The 22,081-nt window shown below is 36.9% G+C and overlaps 1 protein-coding gene across 11 annotated transcripts in view; it reads left to right on the top strand.

The window, feature by feature from the left end:
• The window catches only part of F8 (coagulation factor VIII), a 181,843-nt gene that overhangs the window by 75,723 nt on the left and 84,039 nt on the right, over nt 1–22,081 (top strand). For 10 of the 11 annotated variants that reach the window (XR_013105888.1, XM_076918475.1, XM_076918473.1 and 7 more), the window contains 5 exons: nt 907–1,078; nt 8,505–8,598; nt 10,083–10,297; nt 13,755–13,905; nt 21,252–21,461. Coding sequence is in view for 10 of the 11 variants with exons in the window: in XM_076918475.1 (XP_076774590.1) it covers nt 907–1,078; nt 8,505–8,598; nt 10,083–10,297; nt 13,755–13,905; nt 21,252–21,461 (842 nt within the window). In the remaining variant the exon portion in view is untranslated. The remainder of the gene's footprint in view (nt 1–906; nt 1,079–8,504; nt 8,599–10,082; nt 10,298–13,754; nt 13,906–21,251; nt 21,462–22,081) is intronic. The other variant, XM_034486084.2, reaches the window with a different exon arrangement.

The following is a 22,081-nucleotide window of genomic DNA, read 5'->3' as shown; positions in this document are numbered from 1 at the left end:
GGCTGCAAGGATGATAACTGCCTTCTGTTGGCTCCCCACAGTCTTACTTATTTAAGCCAGTGATTCCTTAAAGCATATTTAAGAGCTAATATGACATGGGATCAAATGGTAAGGATGTTGTAGTATCTACCATTCTACTACTGTGCTAAAATACCTAAATAATTATCAATTTGTAAGTGGGAAAGTTTTATTTTGATTTTGGAATTGGAAATTTCAATCTGTGGTTGCTTGACTACTGCTTTGAGCTTGGGACAGCACAAAAATTCACAGTAATATGCAAAATGGAAGGGGCCTATTCCATACAAGAAACAAAGTGAGATAAAAAGGGGTGTAAGATTCCAATATCATCCCCTTCAATGGCATGCCCCAAATGACCTAAGTTCTTTCCACTAGGCTTCAACTCTTTCTCTTTTTTTCAAGGTTTCACATTTATTTCAATAGTTCAGCAAATATCTACACACACACACACACACACTGCCACAGGCAGTAAGAGGCAAGGCAATGATAGCATCTCTGTCTTGCCCATGCCACAACACACAGCAGATAAGGAACAGGACCAGTTCTCAAATTCTCATACCCTCAGTGCCTGCTCACCTGCACCCCCACCACCAGGATCAACTCTACTCTGCTATCCAGGCAAGGTACAGGATCTACTCTCCCAAACACTGCATAGGCTTCAACTTTTAAAGATTCTATCACCGTTTACTAGCTCCATACCCTTGTGACTAAGCCTTTAACACTTGTTCATTCTGTGGCAATTAATAGAACATGAGATACTAGCATAGGTAAGCCTGAGACTACTTATACTTTTCTTGCTCTTTGTTTTGAGTGAATCATATTAGAAGTGAGTTTGTGATTATCTAAAAGTTTCTGACCTTACCCCTAATCTTTTTGCCTCTCATACAGAAGTTATAAAAGCCAGTATCTGAGCAATGGTCCTCATCGGATTGGTAGGAAATATAAAAAAGTCAGATTTATAGCATACACAGATGAAACCTTTAAGACCCGTGAAACTATCCAGCATGAATCAGGACTCTTGGGACCTTTACTTTATGGAGAAGTTGGAGACACACTGTTGGTAAGTAAAGGGGAAAAATCAGAAATAAGAAAAGTATCTTTCCTGGAGAGACAGTTCAGTGCTTAAGAACACTTGTCATTGTTGCAGAGGGACTGGGTTTAGCTCCTAACATTCACATGGTGGCTTAAATCCATTAGTTGTTGGGTTTTTTCTCCCCTTGTTTTCTCTTTTTTTTTTCTTTTTTTTTTATTGGATATTTTATTTACATTTCAGATGTTATTCCCTTACCCCATTTCCTCCCTGCCCAGGAAGCCCCTAACCCATCCCCCCTCCTCCTGCTTCTATGAGGATGTGCCACCACTCACCACCCCACTCCCACCTCCCCACCCTCAAATTCCCCCACACTGGTTGTCCAGCCTTTATGGAACAAAGCATCTCCTCTACCACCTATGCCTGACAAGACCATCCTCCTCTACATATACAGCTGGAGTCATGGGTCCCTCCCTATGTGCTCCCAGGCTGGTGGTTTAGGCCCTGGGGAACTCTGGTTGGTTGGTATTGTTGCTCTCCCCATGGGGCCACAAACCCTTTCAGCTCTTTCAGTCTTCTCTACAACTCATCCATTGGAAACCCCATGAGCAGTTCAATGGTTAGCAGTGAGCTTCTGCCTCTAAATATATCAGACTCTGGCAGACCTCTAAAAAGACAGCTATATCAGGCTCCTGTCAGCATGCACTTCCTGACATCCATATCAGCGTCTACCTTTGGTGACTGCACATGGGATAGATACCGAGGTGGAATGGTCTCCAGACGGCCCCTCCTTCAGTTTCTGTCCCACATTTTATCTCCATATTTGTTCCCTTGAGTATTTTGTTACTCTTTCTAAGAAGGATTGAAGCACCCACACTTTGGTCTTCCTTCTTCATGAGCTTCATGTGGTCTGTGAGTTGTATCTTGGGTATTACAAGCTTCTGGGCTAATATCCAATGATCAGTGAGTGAATAGCATGTGTGTTCTTTTGTGATTGGGTTATCTCACTCAGGATGATATTTTCTAGTTCCATCCATTTACCTAAGAATTTCGCAAATTCATTATTTTTAATAGCTGACTAATACTCCATTGTATAAATGTACCACATTTTTTGTATCCATTCCTCTGTTGAAGGATATCTGGGTTCGTTCCAGCTTCTGGCTATTATTAATGACGATGCTATGAACATAGTGGAGGACATGTCCTTGTTATATGTTAGAGCATCTTCTGGGTATATGACCAGGAGTGGCATAGCTGGATCCTCACCTAATGCTATGTCCAATTTTCTGAAGAACCTCCTGACTGATTTCCAGAGTGGTTGCAACAGCTTGCAATTTCACCAACAATGGAGGAGTGTTCCTCTTTCTCCACATCCTCCCCAGCAATTACCTGAGTTTTTGATCTTAGCCATTCTGACTGGTGTGAGGTGGTATTTCAGGGTTGTTTTGATTTGCATTTCCCTTATGACTAAGGATGCTGAACATTTCTTTAAGTGCTTCATGGCCATTCATGTTACCTCAGTTGAGAATTCTTTCTTTAGCTCTATATCCCATTTTTAATAGGGTTATTTGGTTGTCTGGAGTATAATTTCTTGAGTTCTTTGTATATATTGGATATTAGCCCTCTATCAGATGTGGGATCGGTAAAGATCTTTTCCCAATCTGTTGGTTGCCGTTTTGTCCTATTGATAGTGTCCTTTGCCTTACAGAAACTTTGCAATTTTATGAGGTCCCATTTGTCAATTCTTAATCTTAGAGCATAAGCCATTGGTGTTCTGTTCAGGAACTTTTCCCCTATGCCCATGTGTTCAAGGTTCTTCCCCACCTTCTCTTCTATTAGTTTCAGTATATCTGGTTTTATGTGAAGGTCCTTTATCCACTTGGACTTGAGCTTTGTACGAGGAGTTAAGAATGGATCAATTTGCATTCTGCTATATGTTGTCCTCCAGGTCAACCAGCACCATTTGTTGAAAATGCTGTCCTTTTTCCACTGTACAGTTATAGCTCCTTTGTCAATGATCAAGTGACCATAGGTGTGTGGATTCATTCCTGGGTCTTCAACTCTAATGCACTGGTCTTCCTGCCTGTCTCTGTACCAATACCATGCAGTTTTTAATCATTATTGCTCTGTAGTACAGCTTGAGGTCAGGGATGGTGATTCCCCCAGAAGTTCTTTTATTGTTGCGAATAGTTCTCCCTATCCTGGGTTTTTTGTTATTCTAAATGATTTTGCAATTTCTCTTTCTAACTCTGAAGAATTGAGTTGGGATTTTTAATGAGGATTGCATTGAATCTGTAGATTGCTTTTGGCAAGATGGCCATTTTTACTAAATTAATCCTACCAATCCATGAGCATGGGAATTCTTTCCATCTTCTGAGATCTTCCATTTCTTTCTTCAGAGACTTGAAGTTCTTCTCATAGAGATCTTTCACTTGCTTGGTTAGATTCAGACCAAGGCATTATTTGTGACTATTGTGAAGGGTCCTTTGAATAGAGGAAGGCTACTGGTTTATTTGAGTTGATTTTATAACCAGCCACTTTGTTGAAATTGTTTATCAGGTTTAGGAGTTCTCTGGTGGAAGTTTTAGGGTCACTGAAGTATACTATCATATCATCTGAAAATAGTGATATTTTGGCTTCTTCCTTTCCTATTTGTATCCCTTTGACTTCTTTTTGTTGTCTTATTGCTCTGGCTAGGACTTCCAGTATTATATGGGAAAGGTTGGGAGGGAGTGGGCAAGCTTATCTAGCCCCTGATTTTAGTGGGATTGCTTCAAGTTTCTCTCCATTTAGTCTGATGATGGCTACTGGTTTGCTGTATATTACTTTTACTATGTTTGGGTATAGGCCTTCAATTCCTGATCTTTCCAAGACTTTTACCATGACGGGATGTTGAATTTTCTCAAATGCTTTCTCAGCATCTAGTAAGATGATCACCTGTTTTTTTTTTCCTTTGAGTTTGTTTATATAGTGGATTTCATTGATGGCTTTCTGAATATTGAACCATCCCTGCATTCCTGGGATTAAGCCTACTTGATCACGATGGATGATTGTTTTGATGTGTTTTTGGATTTGGTTTGCAAGAATTTTATTGAGTATTTTTACATCAATATTCATGAGGGAAATTGGTCTGAAGTTTTCTTTCTTTTTTGTTTCTTTGTCTGGTTTAGGTATGAGCGTAATTGTGGCTTCATAGAACAAATCGGGTAATGTTCCTTCTGTTTCTAGTGTGTGTAATAGTTTGAAGAGAATTGGTATTAGGTCTTCTGTTGAGAACCGCACTAGCCCCACGTTTGGGCGGCCAAAAAATGTCGCAGCCAGAGCAAAATGTTGAGGCCCTGGCTGCCCTGCGTTTGGCGGCCACTGTATCCCGGCCCAAGCTGCTGCTCTGGTCAGCGGGTCGGGGTTCAGCAAGAGAGAGAGTGAGGATGGACTCGAAGAATGGAGACCAGACAGAGTGTGATTCAATCCCATTTATTCTTCAGTCTCTCTTCCTGGTCCAAGTCCCAAGTCTTGAGTTCCTAGTTCCTAGTTCCTAGTGCCTCCAAGTTCCAAGTTACTTCTTCCAAGTTCTCTCCCAAGTGCCTGCTTCTCTGTCTCCTCTGTCTGATTCTCTGATCTCTGTCTGATTCTCTACCGTCTGCCTCTGCCTTTTATATGTCTCACTTCTAAGCCATGCCTTTTGGTCACACCTTTAATCATGCCCTTAGGTCTTGTCTCTAAATCTGATCTCTATACTTCTAAGTCACACTCTTAAGTTACACACCTTTAATCTCACACACCTTTAATCTCACACACCCATGGTATCTAAACCAATATTATCAGAGTGTGCTCAGCTGTTGTAGACTATTGTAATCCAACTCTCATGTCAGGGTATATGGATCAAGATGGCTGCAAAGCTGATAACCACTTTCTGCTAAAAGTCGGCCCCCAACAGTCTTCCTTGAAGGTCTGATAGAATTCTGCACTAAAACCATCTGACCCTGGGATTTTTTTGGTGGGGAGACTTTTAATGAGTCCTTCTATTTCTTTAGGAGTTATGGGACTGTTTACATGGTTTATCTACTCCTGATTTAACTTTGGTACCTAGTAACTCTCTAGAAAATTGTCCATTTCATGCAGATTTTCCTGTTTTGTTGAGTATAGGCTTTTGTAGTAGCATCTGTTGATTTTTTGAATTTCCTCAGTTTCTATTGTTATGTCTTCCTTTTCAGTTCTGATTTTATTAATTTGGATACTGTCTCTGTGCCCTTTGGTTAGTCTGGCTAAGGGTTTATCTATCTTGTCGATTTTCTCAATGAATCAGCTCCTGGGTTTGTTGATACTTTGTATGGTTCTTTTTGTTTCTACTTAGTTGATTTCAGGCCTGAATTTGAGTATTTCCTGCCATCTACTCCTCTTGGTTGTATTTGGGGTTTTTTTTGTTGTTGTTCTAGTGCTTTCAGGTTTTCTAAGTTGCTAGTGTATGCTCTCTCCAGTTTCTTTTTGTAGACACTTAGAGCTATGAGTTTTCCCCTTACTACTGCTTTCTTTGTGTCTCATAAGTTTTGGTATGACGAGCCTTCGTTTTCATTAAATTATAAAAAGTCTTTAATTTCTTTCTTTATTTCTTCCTTGACCAAGTCATCATTGAGTAGAGCATTGTTCAGTTTCCACGTCTATGTGGAATTTCTGTTGTTTTTATCATTATTGAAGACGAGCCTTTAGTCCATGGTGGTCTGATAGGATGCAAGGAATTATTTCAATATTTTTGTATCTGTTGAGGCCTGTTTTGTGACCAGTTATATGGTTTATTTTGGAGAAGGTACCATGAGGTGCTGAGGAAAAGGTGTATTCTTTTGTTTTAGGATAAAATCTCCTATAGATATCAGTTAAATCCATTTGGTTCATAACTTCTGTTAGTTTCATTGTGTCTGTTTAGTTTCTGTTTCCATGATCTGTCCATTGCTGAGAGTGGGGTATTGAAGTCCCCCACTATTATTGTGTGAGGTGCAATGTGTGCTTTGAGTTTTAGTAAAGTTTCTTTTATGAATGTGGGTGCCCTTGCATTTCAAGCATAGATGTTCAGAATTGAGAGTTCATCTTGGTAGACTTTTCCTTTGATGAGTATGAAATGTCCTTCCTTATCTTTTTTGGTAACTGTTGGTTGAAAGTCAATTTTATTCTAAATTAGAATGGCTACACCAGCTTTTTTGGGACTATTTGCTTGGAAAATTGTTTTCCATCCTTTTATTCTGAGGTAGTGTCTGTCTTTGTCACTGAGGTGAGTTTCCTATATGCAGCAAAATTCTGGGTCCTGTTTGCATATCCAGTCTGTTATTCTATGTCTTTTTATTGGGGAATTGAGTCCATTGATGTTAAGAGATATTAAGGAAAAAAATTGTTGCTTCCTGTTATTTTTGTTATGGGAGGTGGAATTATGTTTGTGTAGCTATCTTCCTTTGGGTTTGTTGGAAGATTATTTTCTTGCTTTTTTCTAGGTTGTAGTTTCCCTCCTTGTGTTGGAGTTTTCCATGTATTATCCTTTGTAATGCTGGATTTTGGGGAAGATATTGTGTAAATTTGTTTTGTCATAGAATATCTTGGTTTCTCCATCTATAGTGATTGAGAGTTTTGCTGGGTATAGTAGTCTGGGCTGGCATTTGAATTCTCTTAGGGTCTATATGATGTCAGTCCAGTATCTTCTGGCTTTTATAGTCTCTGGTGAGAAATCTAGTGTAATTCTCATAGGTCTGCCTTTATATGTTACTTGACCTTTTTCCTTACTGCTTTTAGTATTTTTTCTTTGTTTTGTGCATTTGATATTTTGATTATTATGTGACAGGAGGAATTTCTTTTCTTGTCTAGTGTATTTGTAGTTCTGTAGGCTTCTTGTATGTTCCTGGGTATCTCTTTAGGTTAGGGACGTTTTCCTCTATAATTTTGTTGAAGATATTTATTGGCCCTTTTAAGTTTGGAATCTTCACTCTCATCTATACCTATTATCCTTAGGTTTGGTCTTCTCATTGTGTCCTGGATTTCATGAACGTTTTAGGTTAAGAACTTTTTGCATTTTGCATTTTCTTTGACAGTTGTGTCAATATTTTCTATGGTATCTTCTGCACCTGAGATTCTCTCTTCTATCTCTTGTATTCTGTTAGTGATGCTTGCATCTATGACTCCTGATTTCTTTCCTAGGTTTTCCATCTCCAGGGTAGTCCTCCTTTGAGATTTCTTTATTGTTTCTACTTCTATTTTTAGATCCCGGATGGTTTTGTTTAATTCCTTCACCTGTTTGGTTTTGGGTTTTTGCAGTTCTTTAAGGGATTTTTGTGTTTCCTCTTTAAGGGCATCTACCTGTTTACCTGTGTTCTCCTCAGTTTCTTTGAGAATGTTATTTATGTCCTTCTTAAGTCCTTTATCATCCTCATAAGAAGTTATTTTAAATCTGAATCCTGCTTTTCCAGTGTGATGTGGTGTCCAGGACTTGCTATTTTGATAGAACTGGGTTTTGATGATGCCAGGTACCTTTAGTTTCTGTTGCTTATGTTCTTGTGCTTGCCTTTCACCATCTTGTTATCTCTAGTGCTACCTGCACTCACTGTCTCTGACTGGAGCCTGTCTTTCCAGTTATCTTGCTTGTGTCAGAACTCCTCAGAGTCCAGTTGTCTCTGTGATCCTGTTATCCTGTGGCCCTGAGCTCCTGGGTGGAAGAGTTCCTGTGACTCACGCTACCTCTTGGATCCTGAAATCCTGCTGCTCTGACTGCACTGTTTCCTCAGCTGCTCTGAGTGCAGTGGTTACACCACTGCTACTCTAGTAAGGTTCAGGTTAAGATATCTTCTATGAGCAGACCCGCCAAGTGTCTGCTCCAGCCAAAAGGCCTTAAAGCCATTTGTATCTCTAGTCTAGAACTTTTTTTCATTAATTTTTTTTCTTTCATTAACTTTTAAATACAAAACGTATGCTCAGATCTAGAGGTAGTCTTCAAGTATTCAGTGCTATTTCTATGTTACCGCTTTTTATTTTTTAATCTTGTTTAAAGCTTTTATAATCAGATAGTGTCACCTGCCACACTTGCTTGAAGCTGTAAATTGTTTTCTAGGTATACCTGCTTATTAGGTGATAACTCTTATAACCTGAATCACTATCTCCTTCTCAAGTATTGAGTATTAAGTGCTAAGTATACAGAAAGATTGAGGAGACGTAGTGGCCTTAGCAAATGTTCAGGTTTCACTTTGTGTGGGAGATGCATGCAATACTTGCTAAAGAAAGTGAAATTGAAAAGGCTATGACAAATCCAAGCAGCTATCTGAGCTTCCTTTTCATGAACAGAGCAAATATATTGAGTTTTATTAAGAGCTCAGACCTATAATAGAGATACAGGCACCTTTTGATTTTCTAGAGCTAGACCACAGTTTTCTTGTTGAACCTAGTCATCTTAGGAGTTGATCTCGTATCTCACTTATACTTTCAGATTATATTTAAGAATCAAGCAAGCCGACCATATAATATTTACCCTCATGGAATCACTGATGTCAGCCCTCTACATGCAAGGAGATTGCCAAGAGGTAATTAGTATCTCAGTTTATAGGTCTTTCTTGATGTAGATCTACTTGAGGTACAACTCCAGCTGTTGACACACTGTTTTAATAATAATTTTACATAATTCTTCCTCACTTTGTCTAAACATTTATTCTAAAACAATGAATACAAAGGTAGCATTTATACCATTTCAGTAATGTAAGAACATTTTATAAATATATTTACCATAGAACTAGATAATGTGCTGTTGTTATTTTCTTGTCCACAGTCCTAATAATTTTATTATTAAAATAAAATAGATTATTCTTCCTTATGTAAGAATATACAAATATTTTTATTACTTCTTTTATTTGTAATAAGAGGTAAACCTTTTAAAACTAATATGTTATGAAAAGCATAGAGAGAATCTCTTATAAGCAACACCTATCAATTATAAACACCCATGGCCAATGAACTGAAGCAGAAAATCTGAGGTGGGACACTGGCAGGAAGAGAGAGGATTCTGGAAAAGAGTAAGAGAATAAAGAGATATTGACATAAACTACCAGCTAACTGAACTCACGATAGAGACAGGAGAGATTCAAATGAGACACTGAGTGAGTTGCTGAGAGAGATGCTAAGGAAGATGGTAAGAAAGAAGGAGAGGTAAACTAACCATGTGGAAGACATAAAATAGTTCAAATGGATTAAATGAGTTTTGAGTTGGTCAGGGAATGAGCCAAAGTTTATGGCCTAGGCATTTATTATTAAATAATTAGTTTCAGAGTCATCATTCTGGGAGCAGGGGCTGGAAAGAAGAAGAAAAACATATTTATATTTTTATAGAAAGGTCTCCTTGGCCCATTTTTATAGTATAAAATAATTATGTGAATCTTAAATTTGCTACAGGTGCCATTTTACTTTCTGTTAACTGAAAAATTTCACATGCACATGGATTAGTAGTCTCCTTGAAATAACATGATTTGTGTGAAAAGGGTTTGATTTGTGTGAAAAGGGTTTAGACACACTAAACTTGAAGTAATTCATGAATTAATTTTGGACTAAAAATGATTCAGAATGCTTCACTTTACCACAGAGAGGGATAGAACTATATTTATAGATAGAGAACAGAAAGTGATATAGAAATAGCCTGGTTAAATGCAGCCAGCAAGTTTTTTATACAATATTTTCACAGCTTCAGCCTTTAATGGGCTGGAGGTTTGGCTCTTATGATATGATACTTGTTATAAGAATATATTTATTTATATATTATATATTATATATTATATATTATTTATATATTATGTTATAAGAATATATTTCCAAGTTAGGTTACAGTTTTGATGCACAGAGAACTTGATATATATATATATATATATATATATATATATATACATACATACATACACACACACACACACATATATATATATACACACACACAAACAGGTTTGGGCAAAACTTAATTCAACATTACAAAATATGTACCTCTTATACTCTAATAATCTGTTTCTGGTTTGAATGTGGATAGGTATAAAGCATTTGAAGGATTTACCAATTCATCCAGGAGAGATATTCAAGTACAAATGGACAGTTACAGTAGAAGATGGACCAACTAAATCAGATCCACGGTGCCTGACCCGTTATTATTCAAGTTTCATTAACCCTGAGAGAGATCTAGCTTCAGGACTGATTGGCCCTCTTCTCATCTGCTACAAAGAATCTGTAGATCAAAGGGGAAACCAGGTGAGATCTTTTCTTCCAAAGTACAAATTTGAAAGTAAAAGTGGAATAAAATGCCTAAGAACTAGATATTCCCTATACTCTCTTGATATAGGTACCTCTATAACTTACAGGAAATATACCCCAATAAAAGTGATTAAGCTGAGTTCCACTTAGCTTTCATTAAATTTGAGTTTTCTATGTAATTTGTCTTTTAAGAAACAGAAAAGCCAGGACCCTAGATTCTTTCTATTTAACTCAGTCCCAATCTGGGATTTTGCTTCCCCCCACTCCCAGGAGTCTGCCCTGTCTAATTGTACCTACATTTAAATGAACATTTTTTTGATACAGGGTTTCAGGTGTTCCAGGCTTGAATCAAACTCTTTATGTAGTTGAAGATGGTCTTTAAGGTCTGGTCCTCTTGCCTATACCTTGTGAATACTGGAATTATAGTGTGTGACACCATGCCCAGTTTATACAGTACTGGGGATAAGGCCTATATGTTGAAGAACATGTGATGATGTGTCTCTGTATATTCAGTTGTTAATTCTGTGTTGTCAGAGAGCTAAGTGCTGGCAGTATCTTGGTATTGTTATTTCTATGACTGGCCTTATATTTTGTAAATATCCATCCTTCATCACTAGCCTAGAGGTAATCTATAATTGTATCTGATTGGCTGTAATAATTATGTGACAACTAAAAGCTGGGCAGAGAGAGGGATACTGGGAGAAGAAAGCAGAGGGGAGATTCAGAGAGCACTCTGGGAGGAGAACAGACACTGCAGTGGAACAGAGGCAAGATAGTTGGGTTAAGTTAGATGAGCTAGCTGTGAGACTGGTGAAGGCCTAAACTTTAAACTATATTAGAACGCTCCCTGTCTTTATAACGCTGGCAGGTCCAGGAAAGTCAAGCTATACCCATGGCTTTGTGCATGCTAGACAAACACTCTACTAGCACTCTAAATACATCCTAGCCTCTACAAATTTTAAAACCTACAAACTTATGTCTACAGCCTGTTTCTTTCCTGGACATCTCGTTATGGATGAATCAAAAACACCTTAAAATTAGCCGTGTTGGTTGCACATGCCTTCAACCTCAGTACAGGGGAGTTAGGTGAGTTTTTTCAAGGCCAGCCTGTCATATGAGCAAAACGCTGTCAGAAAACAAAAATAATATATTTCTAGCATCTACAACAGTATGTGACATTTAGTAAGGAGCCAATATTTGTTGAACAAAATAGAGGAAAATAGAAAATTATCTTAGGTTATGCTTAGAATTTAAATGATTTCTACTGCTTTAGAAAATTATCTGAGTAAGAAAAATTTAGTTCTTTACAAAAATCTCACTTCTTAGCTCCAGAAGAACTTACTGCCATACTTTGAGGCTTGACTATGAATTCATTTGACTACTTAGGATGCATAAATTTCTATTTGTTAGAAGGCATTTCATAGGTTTAATGCACAAAGCACATGTATTTGGATGCAGGCAAAACATTTGGATCCAGAGTACTAGGACTTTGAACTAATATTGGATATGACAAATATCTCTTCCAAGAATGTATCCTAATTTTACTTTTCCACAAGCTTCTGGAGTAAAATATATATTCTCTAATTTCCTCTTCAGCGTTTTGGCTTTTGCAACAATGGGTCATATAAAATGATATTTACACATATGAAGTTTAAATATTAAATCTTATACTCAACTAACAGATGACTAACAAATGAATTTAGTTCATTATATAAAGCACTATTCTAAGATCCTGTTTTTTTAAAAAAACAAAATCTTTATAGTACTATTCAGTGTTCTACCTGTCATTTCTGATTTCCTTTTAAGTTTTGAAATTTACTATAAGCTGGTAGCCTTATGTAAAGATATTTACAAGATAAGAACTCAGAGTTCTATTGATTTTATTTGATTTGGATGTTCTTTTTTATTGGACATTTCATTTATTTATGTATCAGATGTTATCCCCTTTCCCGATTCCCCCCCCAGAAGCCCCCTATTCCATCCCCCTCCTTCTGCTTCTGTGAGGGTGTGCCCCAACCCACCCATCTACTCCCACCTCCCTGCCTTCCAATTCCCCCCACACTGAGGCATCCAGCCTTCATAGAACTAAGGACCTCCTCTCCAACCCATGCCCAACAAGGCCATCCTCCCCTACATATACAGCTGGAGCCATGGGTCCCTCCCTATGTGCTCCCAGGCTGGTGATTTAGACCCTGGGGAGCTCTGGTTGGTTAATATTGTTGCTCTCCCCATGGGGCCACAAACCCCTTCAGCTCCTTCAGTCTTCTCTCTCACTCCTCCATTGGGAACCCCATGATCTGTTCAATGGTTAGCTGCAAGAATCCACCTCTGTATATGTCAGGTTCTGGCAGAGTTTCTTAAAAGACAGCTATATCAGGCTCCTGTCAGCATGCACTTCCTGGCATCCACATCAGCTCCTTCAGTTTCTGTCCCACACTTTATCTCCATATTTGCTCCCATAAGTAAGGATGTTGAACATTTCTTTAGGTGCTTCTTGACCATTTGAGTTTCCTCGGTTGAGAGTTCTTTGTTTAGCTCTGTACCCCATTTTTAATAGGGATATATGGATCTTTCCCCAATCTGTTGGTTGCCATTTTGTCCTATTGAGAGTGTCCTTTGCTTTACAGAAGCTTTGCAATTTTATGAGGTCCCAGTTGTCAATTCTTGATCTTAGAGCATAAGCCATTGATTGATGTTCTGTTTAGGAACTTCTCCCCTGTGCCCAAGTATTTGAGGCTCTTCCTCACTTTCTCTTCTATTAGTTTCGGTGTATCTGGTTTTATGTGGAGGTCTTTAATCCACTTGGATTTGAGCTTTGTACAAAGAGATAAGAATGGATCAATTTGCATTCTTCTACATGCTGAACTACAGTTGAACCAGCACCATATGTTGAAAATGCTGTCCTTTTTCCAGTGGATGGTTGGTTTTAGCTCCTTTGTCAAAGATCAAGTGACGATAGGTGTGTGGGTTCATTTCTGGGTCTTCAATTCTATTCCATTGATCTTTCTGCCTGTCTTTGCTCTGAGTACAGTGGTTCCTCAGCTGTTCCAAGTACAGTGGTTCCTCTAGGAATTGTCAGGGTATGGTGTGTTCGCAGGAGCAGACCAGCTACAAGCCTACCCCAGCAAAAGGACCAAGTGAGGGTGGTCTGGATGATTTTAAAGATCTATATTTCTTTACTTTAAACATATGAAAAGTGAAAACACTGGCACAAACTATAGCAGTGTATGATCTTGGGTACAGAAGGAATGAAATTTACTAGATAGATTCACTTACCTTCCTACCTTGAAGTTGCATTAGTTCTGAACATATACTCATCACTCAAAATGCCCATCCCTCTTCCAATACATGCCTTAATAATATACTATATGCTATCCATTTATTCTGGGCTTCTAGCTTTTATCTATAGTATGAGTGACATTTCCATCTCCCTTTTAATATATGTTATTAACAGATGATGTCAGACAAGAGAAATGTCATCCTGTTTTCTGTATTTGATGAGAACCAAAGCTGGTACATCACAGAGAACATGCAACGCTTCCTCCCCAATGCAGCTGATACACAGCCCCAGGACCCTGGGTTCCAGGCCTCCAATATCATGCACAGTAAGTTAAGAATAATTTGTATTCAATGCACATCTGGCAAAGGGAAAATTGGTGCCCCCAACTTATGTCTAGATACCATCTGTTATATATAGACTATAATAAATATGTAACTGTGACCATATAATGCATATTTTAAAAATCCACTGACTACTTTTCTTTGGCTACCCTGTCCTTTTAATTTGTATTTTATGTCCTATATTACTTACTCCATTTTGCCAACTACTCCATACCAAGGTAACTCATTTAAAAATATTTTATTATTATATAATCATATACTATATATATAATATTTGCCTTTCTAAACTATTAGATTTATCTCCTTACAGTGTTAGAAGGTAGTCTAAGATCAAAGTATCAGAAGATTTAGTTTCTTCTTCAATCTCTCTGTAGCTTTTAGATGTTGACTTGCCCCTGTACCCTTGCATGGTCTTCCCTCTGAACCTGTCTTTCTGTATTATAATTGTCTCTTATAATAATGAACTTAGGGTCTACACTAGTAACCGTATTTTAACTAATTTTCTCTTTAAAGACCCATCTCTAAATCCAAACACATTTGGAAGTACTGGAGTTTGAAGCAACAACGTGAAAATTAGGGGAACCTAATTCAGCATATAAAATATGTATGTGTTATTTATATATAAACACAGATCTGAATAGCAAAAACATAATAAAATTTAATCTTACTTTTCTACTAGGAAAAGACTATCAGTGATACAGATAACATGGTGTATTTATCAAACTGGAAAAATTATAAGACCATTATTACTACTGAGTATGAGTAAAAGGGGACTGTCATATAGTACTAGTAGGAAACACTATAGTTCTTTTGAAGACTACCTCACTTATTACATTTTTAAATACATGCTTTTAAAGTCCTGAACGTTGTTGGAATGGAATAAGTATACATTATCCTGCTAGTTTCATATAATGTAACTAAAATTTAAGTTATAGAAAATCAAAGAAAAGCTGCCTAAGAACAGAACCCTGAAAAGTTATATTGTAGAATATTCCAAGATATTCCTTCTATCTGAATTCTCTGCCCTTTATCTTATAGTATTAGTTCTCTACTTCAAGTCAAACTAAGCCTCACATTTAATTTGAATTTCTGGTAATATTTGCCTATTATAATCTAGAGTCCTAGTACTTTACTCTCTGTTCTAAGAATTTTGATGTTTATACTCCCTTCAATTGCATTTAAATTTTTTCATATACTCAAAGACATGACTTACTTTGCCAAGAGTCTGATTTGTAGTATTTAATACAGATAGCACATATTTTTTTTTCCTTTTCTCCTTTGTTACCTTTTTGGTCAGGATTTTGTTGTTGATTTTTTTTACCACCTAACAGAATATTGCACTTTATTATTTCCTTAGTGTAATGTAAACTAGATATCTATGATTTTATTATTCTATCCATAATTTCTCCATTTCCTAATACAGCTTGTTTCAAATACTAGGGTAAGCACCTGTCTGGACAATGAAAGTACATTATTTTAATGGAGACAATTTTTAAAACAAAAGAGAGATTGGAATCTAAATTTTTTTAGATGGAATCTAAAAAAAGTGAAACACGTGTTCACTAGAGTAACAGAACTTAAAGAATAAATCTATATATATAGATATATATAATATATAGATATATTTTTATATATTATATAAATTAGATATTATATATAATAATATATATAATACATCTATATATTTATATATCAATATGATATATATCAATATAGATATAAAGTAGATTTATTACAATGACTTACAGGCTGCAGTCTAGCTAATCCAACAATGGCTGGCTGTGAACAGAAAGTTCAATAATCTATTAGTTTCTCAGTCAACAAGGTTGGGATGTTTCAGCTGGTCTTCAGTACATGGTAGAATCCTGAAGAAGTAGGTTTTAATACCAGTGAAGGAATAGATGTGTTAGCAAGGCAAGGAAAAGTAGACAAAGAGCAAAACCTTCCTTCTTCCATATCTTTACATAATTTTCCAGCAGAAACTGTGGCCCAGACTGAATGTATGTTTTCCAGCCTCAAGATCTGATTTAAAATCATGTCTTTGCCCCTCTCAAAAGATCTGGATCTTTTGGCATGTGTCTTCCTAACTCAAAGATTCAGATTAGAAGTAGATCATCCTACTTCAAAGTAAGCAAAAAGTCCCTTACAGGTATGTCCTGTATTTTGGGGTTTTAGTTCCAGATATAGTTAAGTTGACAACCAAGAATAGCCATCACAATACATAAAAACAGAGAGTAAAGTAGTGGTTACCAAAATCTGAGTGAAATATTTCATTGGCTCACTTTCTGGCTCATGCTTACCTAGGTTTTTATACATCCTAGAACTACCTTCCTGAGGAATCATACTGCCTACAGTGGAATGCCCCCTACATCAATTAATAATCAAAACAATCACTCACAGACATGTCCACTGCTTTAGTTAGGGTTCTCTAAAGGAACAGAACATTCCAAATGATTATTTATAAAGAGGATTTATTAGAATTGCTTATAGACTGTGATCCACCTAGTCCAACAATGGCTGTTTATCAAGGGAAAGGCCGAGGATCCAGTACCTGTTCAGTCCGTAAGGCTAGATGTCTCAATTGGTCTTCAGTATACACCATAATCTCAAAAAAGTAGGCTCTAATGCCAGTGACAGAATGGACTTGCCAAGGAGGCTTCTTTTTTGCATATCCCTTATGTAGGCTTCCAGCAGAATATGTGGCCCAGATTAAAGGTAGATCTTCCCATTTCAAAAGAGACAGATTAAAAGTTTATCTTTCCACCTCAGAAGATCTGGACTAAAAGTGGAGCTTTATTTTTTCAGAAACAATAGAAACTCAATCTCTGGACTCAACAATTAGTATGCTAATCTTGTAAATCAGAGTAAATCGAAATCCTCTGGTGGCGAATCCTAGTGGATTCATCATAAGCCCGGAGACACTAGTAGCTACATCTTGCCCTTATGATATCCCCAATCCAAAAGGCCCTAACTCTTTCCTGCTTCCTCTCTTCCTCTGTCCAACCTGGAATTCCCTCCTACTCACCCAGTGATTGTCTCCTTTATTCATTAGAGGATTGGTTCATAAGAAGTCATGTAAGTAGCATTAAAATACAAACAGCACCAGGCCCACCCACAACACTTTCCCCTTTCTGTTCATTTAAAAGACTCTTTTATCTCAGTTATAAATTGAGTACAACTATTACCATTTTGTAATTTATAAAATATAAGATAGATGTAACACCCAGTCTAACATTTTTGTCAATTACAATAGAACACTATCCTCTATCTTAACTTAAAAGACCATAAATCTGCACCTGACTTATGTCCTGGCTTTAGATTGTGTACCATCTGAAAGCCATCCTCTCAAATTTGTTCTTTCAAAGTAAATAGCCTGGGTTGGCTATGAGACTATAAGTAGTAGTTCAACCCTGTCAGAAATCTGAGAATGGCCAACATACCTGAAGACATCAGAAGCCTAACATAGCTTCCAGAATTCAGATAAATTGTAGAGACAGCTGCCTACTTATAAAGCCCCAGTAAGTCAGGAAGTTGGAGCATCAGCCTTTAGACTTCTGGCCCAGGATCATCTGACAGTCCTTTGAGATACAGGAATTATTAAAGACAAACCTATTCTGTCTCGGCAGAACTAAGCTGTTCTAACCTGTAAATTTTGTCCTTTTTCTGGACAGTATTTTGTCTGTAGATGAAATGAGGCAATTCTTGCCTAGTGGCTGTCTCATCACAACTGGAGCAACTTCATTGATGCTCATTTTTTTCTGTGAATCCAAGAAAGGGAAGCTGTCAGGAGCAGACTTGTCTCTACAACAAGTGAATAAATAACATTAAATGTCTCATTCTGTGGATTTCTATATTTTTGAAAACCAGCTATCTAAAGTAATCTAGACTGTTCTCCATTAACTACTCTCAGTTATTTTTAATTAAAATCTTGGAAACACCCTAACAATAAACTCAGAGCCAAGAATTTGCTATTTGGCCCTTAACTCAAAGGCTTAATCATCTCAGATCAATTTATAACAAGTTATAGAAGGACTGGGTCTTAGCCCTGTACTTTTAAATTTTTTGTATCAATATAAGAGATTTTTATCAATGAAACCCTTGATTTTGCATCAAAATAAATTCTGTACCATTTAAGAAATTATGACTTCAACTTAGTAATAATTATAAAGATTTGTACCAATAGAGATTATCATCATTCTAGCTATTTCCTCTCTGTTCCAATTATTACCATTTTTACATTCCCTAGAAAGACAACCTATAATAACATCCTCCAGCCCTAAAGCCCAGGGAGCCATGGCAGCAACTCTTCATAACTTCTTCAAGCTGAATGTGGGTGTTGAGATATTTTGAAGGGGTGGGGAAAGGGTAGGGAAAATAGGGGAGTTGGTTGGCCTTAAGAAAGCCACACCAACAATTGATTTACTCTCTGATCTCTGTGTCTTGACTGGATGCAGCTAACAGTTCAAGACATCAGGAGTTCAAGCGGGTCAGTTCAGCATGTCTGACAAGGAGACTCACCAAGGCTGTATATTCTATAATATACAAATCTCAAAACAAAATCTTAGTATCATCAAGATAACTTTTTTGTTTGATTCTCTGGAATTTAGTCCTCTGGTGGTCTTTCTTTGCCATATCTGATCCATATAACTCTGGAAGGTGTATATACACTAATCGCCTTTTCTGAAAATGCAAAGATAAAACCTTTTCCCCAAATCAGCATATCCTTGATCCAGTAATCAGAAAGCCCTTTATTTTGACCTCTCTCTCATAGGAATAATATAACCACAAAACTCAAAATCACAGCCATTTTGAAAATTAAAACAATCCAAAACAAATGAAGTAAACTAAAATACTGTATGTGCCTATTCTTAGGCCTTATCTATTTAGCCAAGCAGGAATATAACCCAAGATTCCTGTGGAACCCACATTAGACAGAATTTGGGTATCCTGTGAGGTATATTAAAGCAATATATCTTTATACCATCTTTAAAACAATTGATTCACATTTCTATCGATACTGCTTATAAACAGGCAGCTAGTCAATGCAGGATTTAAACCCAGAATTCCCATGGAGCCCACGTTAGACAGAATTTGAGTAGCCTGTAAGATGTATTAAAGTAAACTATCTTCATACCAACTTACTGTTTGGCTCTCTGCCTACAGCAGCCATCTTGTTATACCATCTATCTGTTCAGTTCTCTGCCTGGAGCCACAGACATTTATTTAATACCTGTACATAGCAGGCAATGATTATCCCTGCCCTTTCTACTTGGAGTCAGTGACTAATTTTCCATATCCCAGTTCCAAACCACAGGCAAAATTCCCCACATGATTCAGCTGGAATCTGTATCTCTTTCCTAAAAACAAACAATCGAATTTTTATAAATTCACAGTTCAATTAATCTCTGCCCCAAGAAGTAGGCTACTCACTTACAAAAAAAAAAAAAAAAAAAAAAAAAAAAAAAAAAAAAAAAAAAAAAAAAAAAACCTCTAATTCTCAGACTAGTAATTTTAACTTTCTAGTGGATTCTTGCCCAACACATTCTTTCACCACCTGCTGGGGGAAGTATTAAAAACGAATGGCAATTCCCATGCTATGCCCAATACCGGTGGGCCACATGACACCAGAGCTCCAAAATCTCTCCACCCAGTTCGCTAAGTTCCCACTGATGGGTCACCATCACACAAGCCCCATGCTTCAACACCCCCATAGCTTTTGTGGTGCACATCACAACCCACACTTTGCCACCATACCTTTCTGTCTTGAACTCAGTTGAGTGCTTCAAGAAGAAACACACCACACAAACTTTGTTCAAAAACGATGCTAACTCAATCTCTGGGTGCAACAACTAGAATGCTAGTTTTGTAAGCCATATTAAATCTAAATCCTCTGGTGGTGAATCCTGGCAGATTTGCCATAAACTGGGAGACACTCATAGCTACATCTTGCCCTTACACAATCCCCGATCCAAAAGCAAAAGTGTGTCTTTCTACTCAAACAACTTATTTAGGAAAAAGTCTATCACAGGTGTATCCAGCCTCTTTAGTTTTAGTTAATTCCATATGTAGTCAAGTTGACAACCAATAATAGCTATCACACCCACAAACCAACCTGATTTAGGCAATTCCTCAATTGAGGTTTCTCTTGGATGACTATAGACTCTTTCAGGTTAACAATTAAAGCTAATAAAAACAACTGCTCAGTAGTTACGATAGTATACTTTTCTTTCGGAGGACCCAAGTCTGAGTCCTAGCATCCACATTGGGCAGCTCACAATTGCCTGTAATTCCAGCTCCAATGTATCTGACATCTTTAGGCAACTGCACTCATGTATACATCACACCCCTGCCCCAATACATATACACTGAATTTTTAAAAAAAAATCTGGCTGGGTGGTGGTGGCGCACGCCTTTAATCCCAGCACTTGGGAGGCAGAGGCAGGTGGATTTCTGAGTTCGAGGCCAGCCTGGTCTACAGAGTGAGTTCCAGGACAGCCAGGACTACACAGAGAAACCCTGTCTCGAAAAACCAAAAAAAAAAAAAAAATCTGTAACAGTGATACATTTCAAAATTTATTTTGTGTGTATGTGTATATAAGAGAAAGGAAAGACAGACAGACAGACAGACAGAGGAGAGAATGAATGTATGCTGTCATAATGATTCCACAGTATATTTGTAGAGGTCAGAGGACAATTCTATAAAGTTGGTTTTTTATTCTTACACATTATTTTCCACTTGAGAATAGATGGGAAAAATCATGCCCCTTTGTTTTTAATAACTCATCATATATTTCCTTTGAATAAAGATAAGTGATCTCTTAGAGAACCATTGTCATGTAATTCTGGACACTTTACATTGATACAGTATATTTTGGTAATGGTGTCTATATTCTAGTTGTGTCTGCCACTGTATTTTCTCCATATGGTACAGAAATTTTGTTCAAGTATTTAGTAATTTGATTCCTTGAATCTGGAGCATTATAGTATGATAACATTGACCATTTGTTTTTAGTTTATCTATATACTCTTTTGTCCATTGTAAATAACAATTTTTAGTGAAATCTTTCAAGATCTTATAAGTACCTTGTTCCCATCAAACTCCCCCACAATATACATTCAAATCTCATCTTACAAAATGCTATATGACTCTCCACACTTTGGGATTGGAGTTGGGTGATTAAATATTAATTGTCTACCTAATTGCTAACTGTTCTCTATGGTAAGGTAATAGACTTAGTATATGATAATTTCTAATTGTATCCTAACAATCAAATCCAAAATAACGAATCCAGGATACAACAAAACCTCTTATTCTCAATTGCTTTTGTAGGCATCAATGGCTATGTTTTTGATAGCTTGGAGTTGACAGTTTGTTTGCATGAGGTAGCCTACTGGTACATTCTCAGTGTTGGAGCACAGACAGACTTCTTATCTATCTTCTTCTCTGGATATACTTTCAAACACAAAATGGTCTACGAAGATACACTTACCCTGTTCCCATTCTCAGGAGAAACTGTCTTTATGTCGATGGAAAACCCAGGTTAGTTATTTATATTATCCTTTCACTAACAACTGTGATTGTTTCATTGCTCTTTTGCCTGCTCCCTCATATTTATGCAGACAGTAAATATATCAAGTGACTTTGATATGTGGCTTTGGTAATTGTAAAGTATTTTAATGAAGAACAAAGAGCTTACAACTTGGTTGTGATACAAACAATAAAGACATAAACAAATAAACGTATAAGATATTTCTTCTAAGTTTTATTAGTATGTTTATGAATAATGCTGCCATATGTACCTTTGTATATAATCCCTATGTATATATAATATAATACTTTCAAATGTACATATTTCATTTAGTCTTTTAAAATATTTATTAAGGATCTTCTATATGCCAGACATTCTGGACAGTGGTAATATAAAAATAACAGTACCAACTCAGTATTGTGGTTCACTACTACAGTGCTTTCCTAGCACACATAAATTTCTGGATCCAATTCTCAACATTGAAATACAAATAAAAGCCTCAAACTAGCCTTTACTGTAAAAACAAATAAACAAAACTTATTTGGCATGAGTCAAAATTTTAAGTCTGTTTTTTAAATGGTACCAGTGGATCTATTTTACCAATAATTTCTAAACCTTGATTCAGTAGATT

The sequence above is a fragment of the Arvicanthis niloticus genome, chromosome X (genome assembly GCF_011762505.2).
Source record: "Arvicanthis niloticus isolate mArvNil1 chromosome X, mArvNil1.pat.X, whole genome shotgun sequence".
Lineage (NCBI taxonomy): Eukaryota > Metazoa > Chordata > Mammalia > Rodentia > Muridae > Arvicanthis > Arvicanthis niloticus.
Note: the sequence above shows the minus strand (reverse complement) of the source record. Positions and strands in the feature narration are given on the sequence as shown.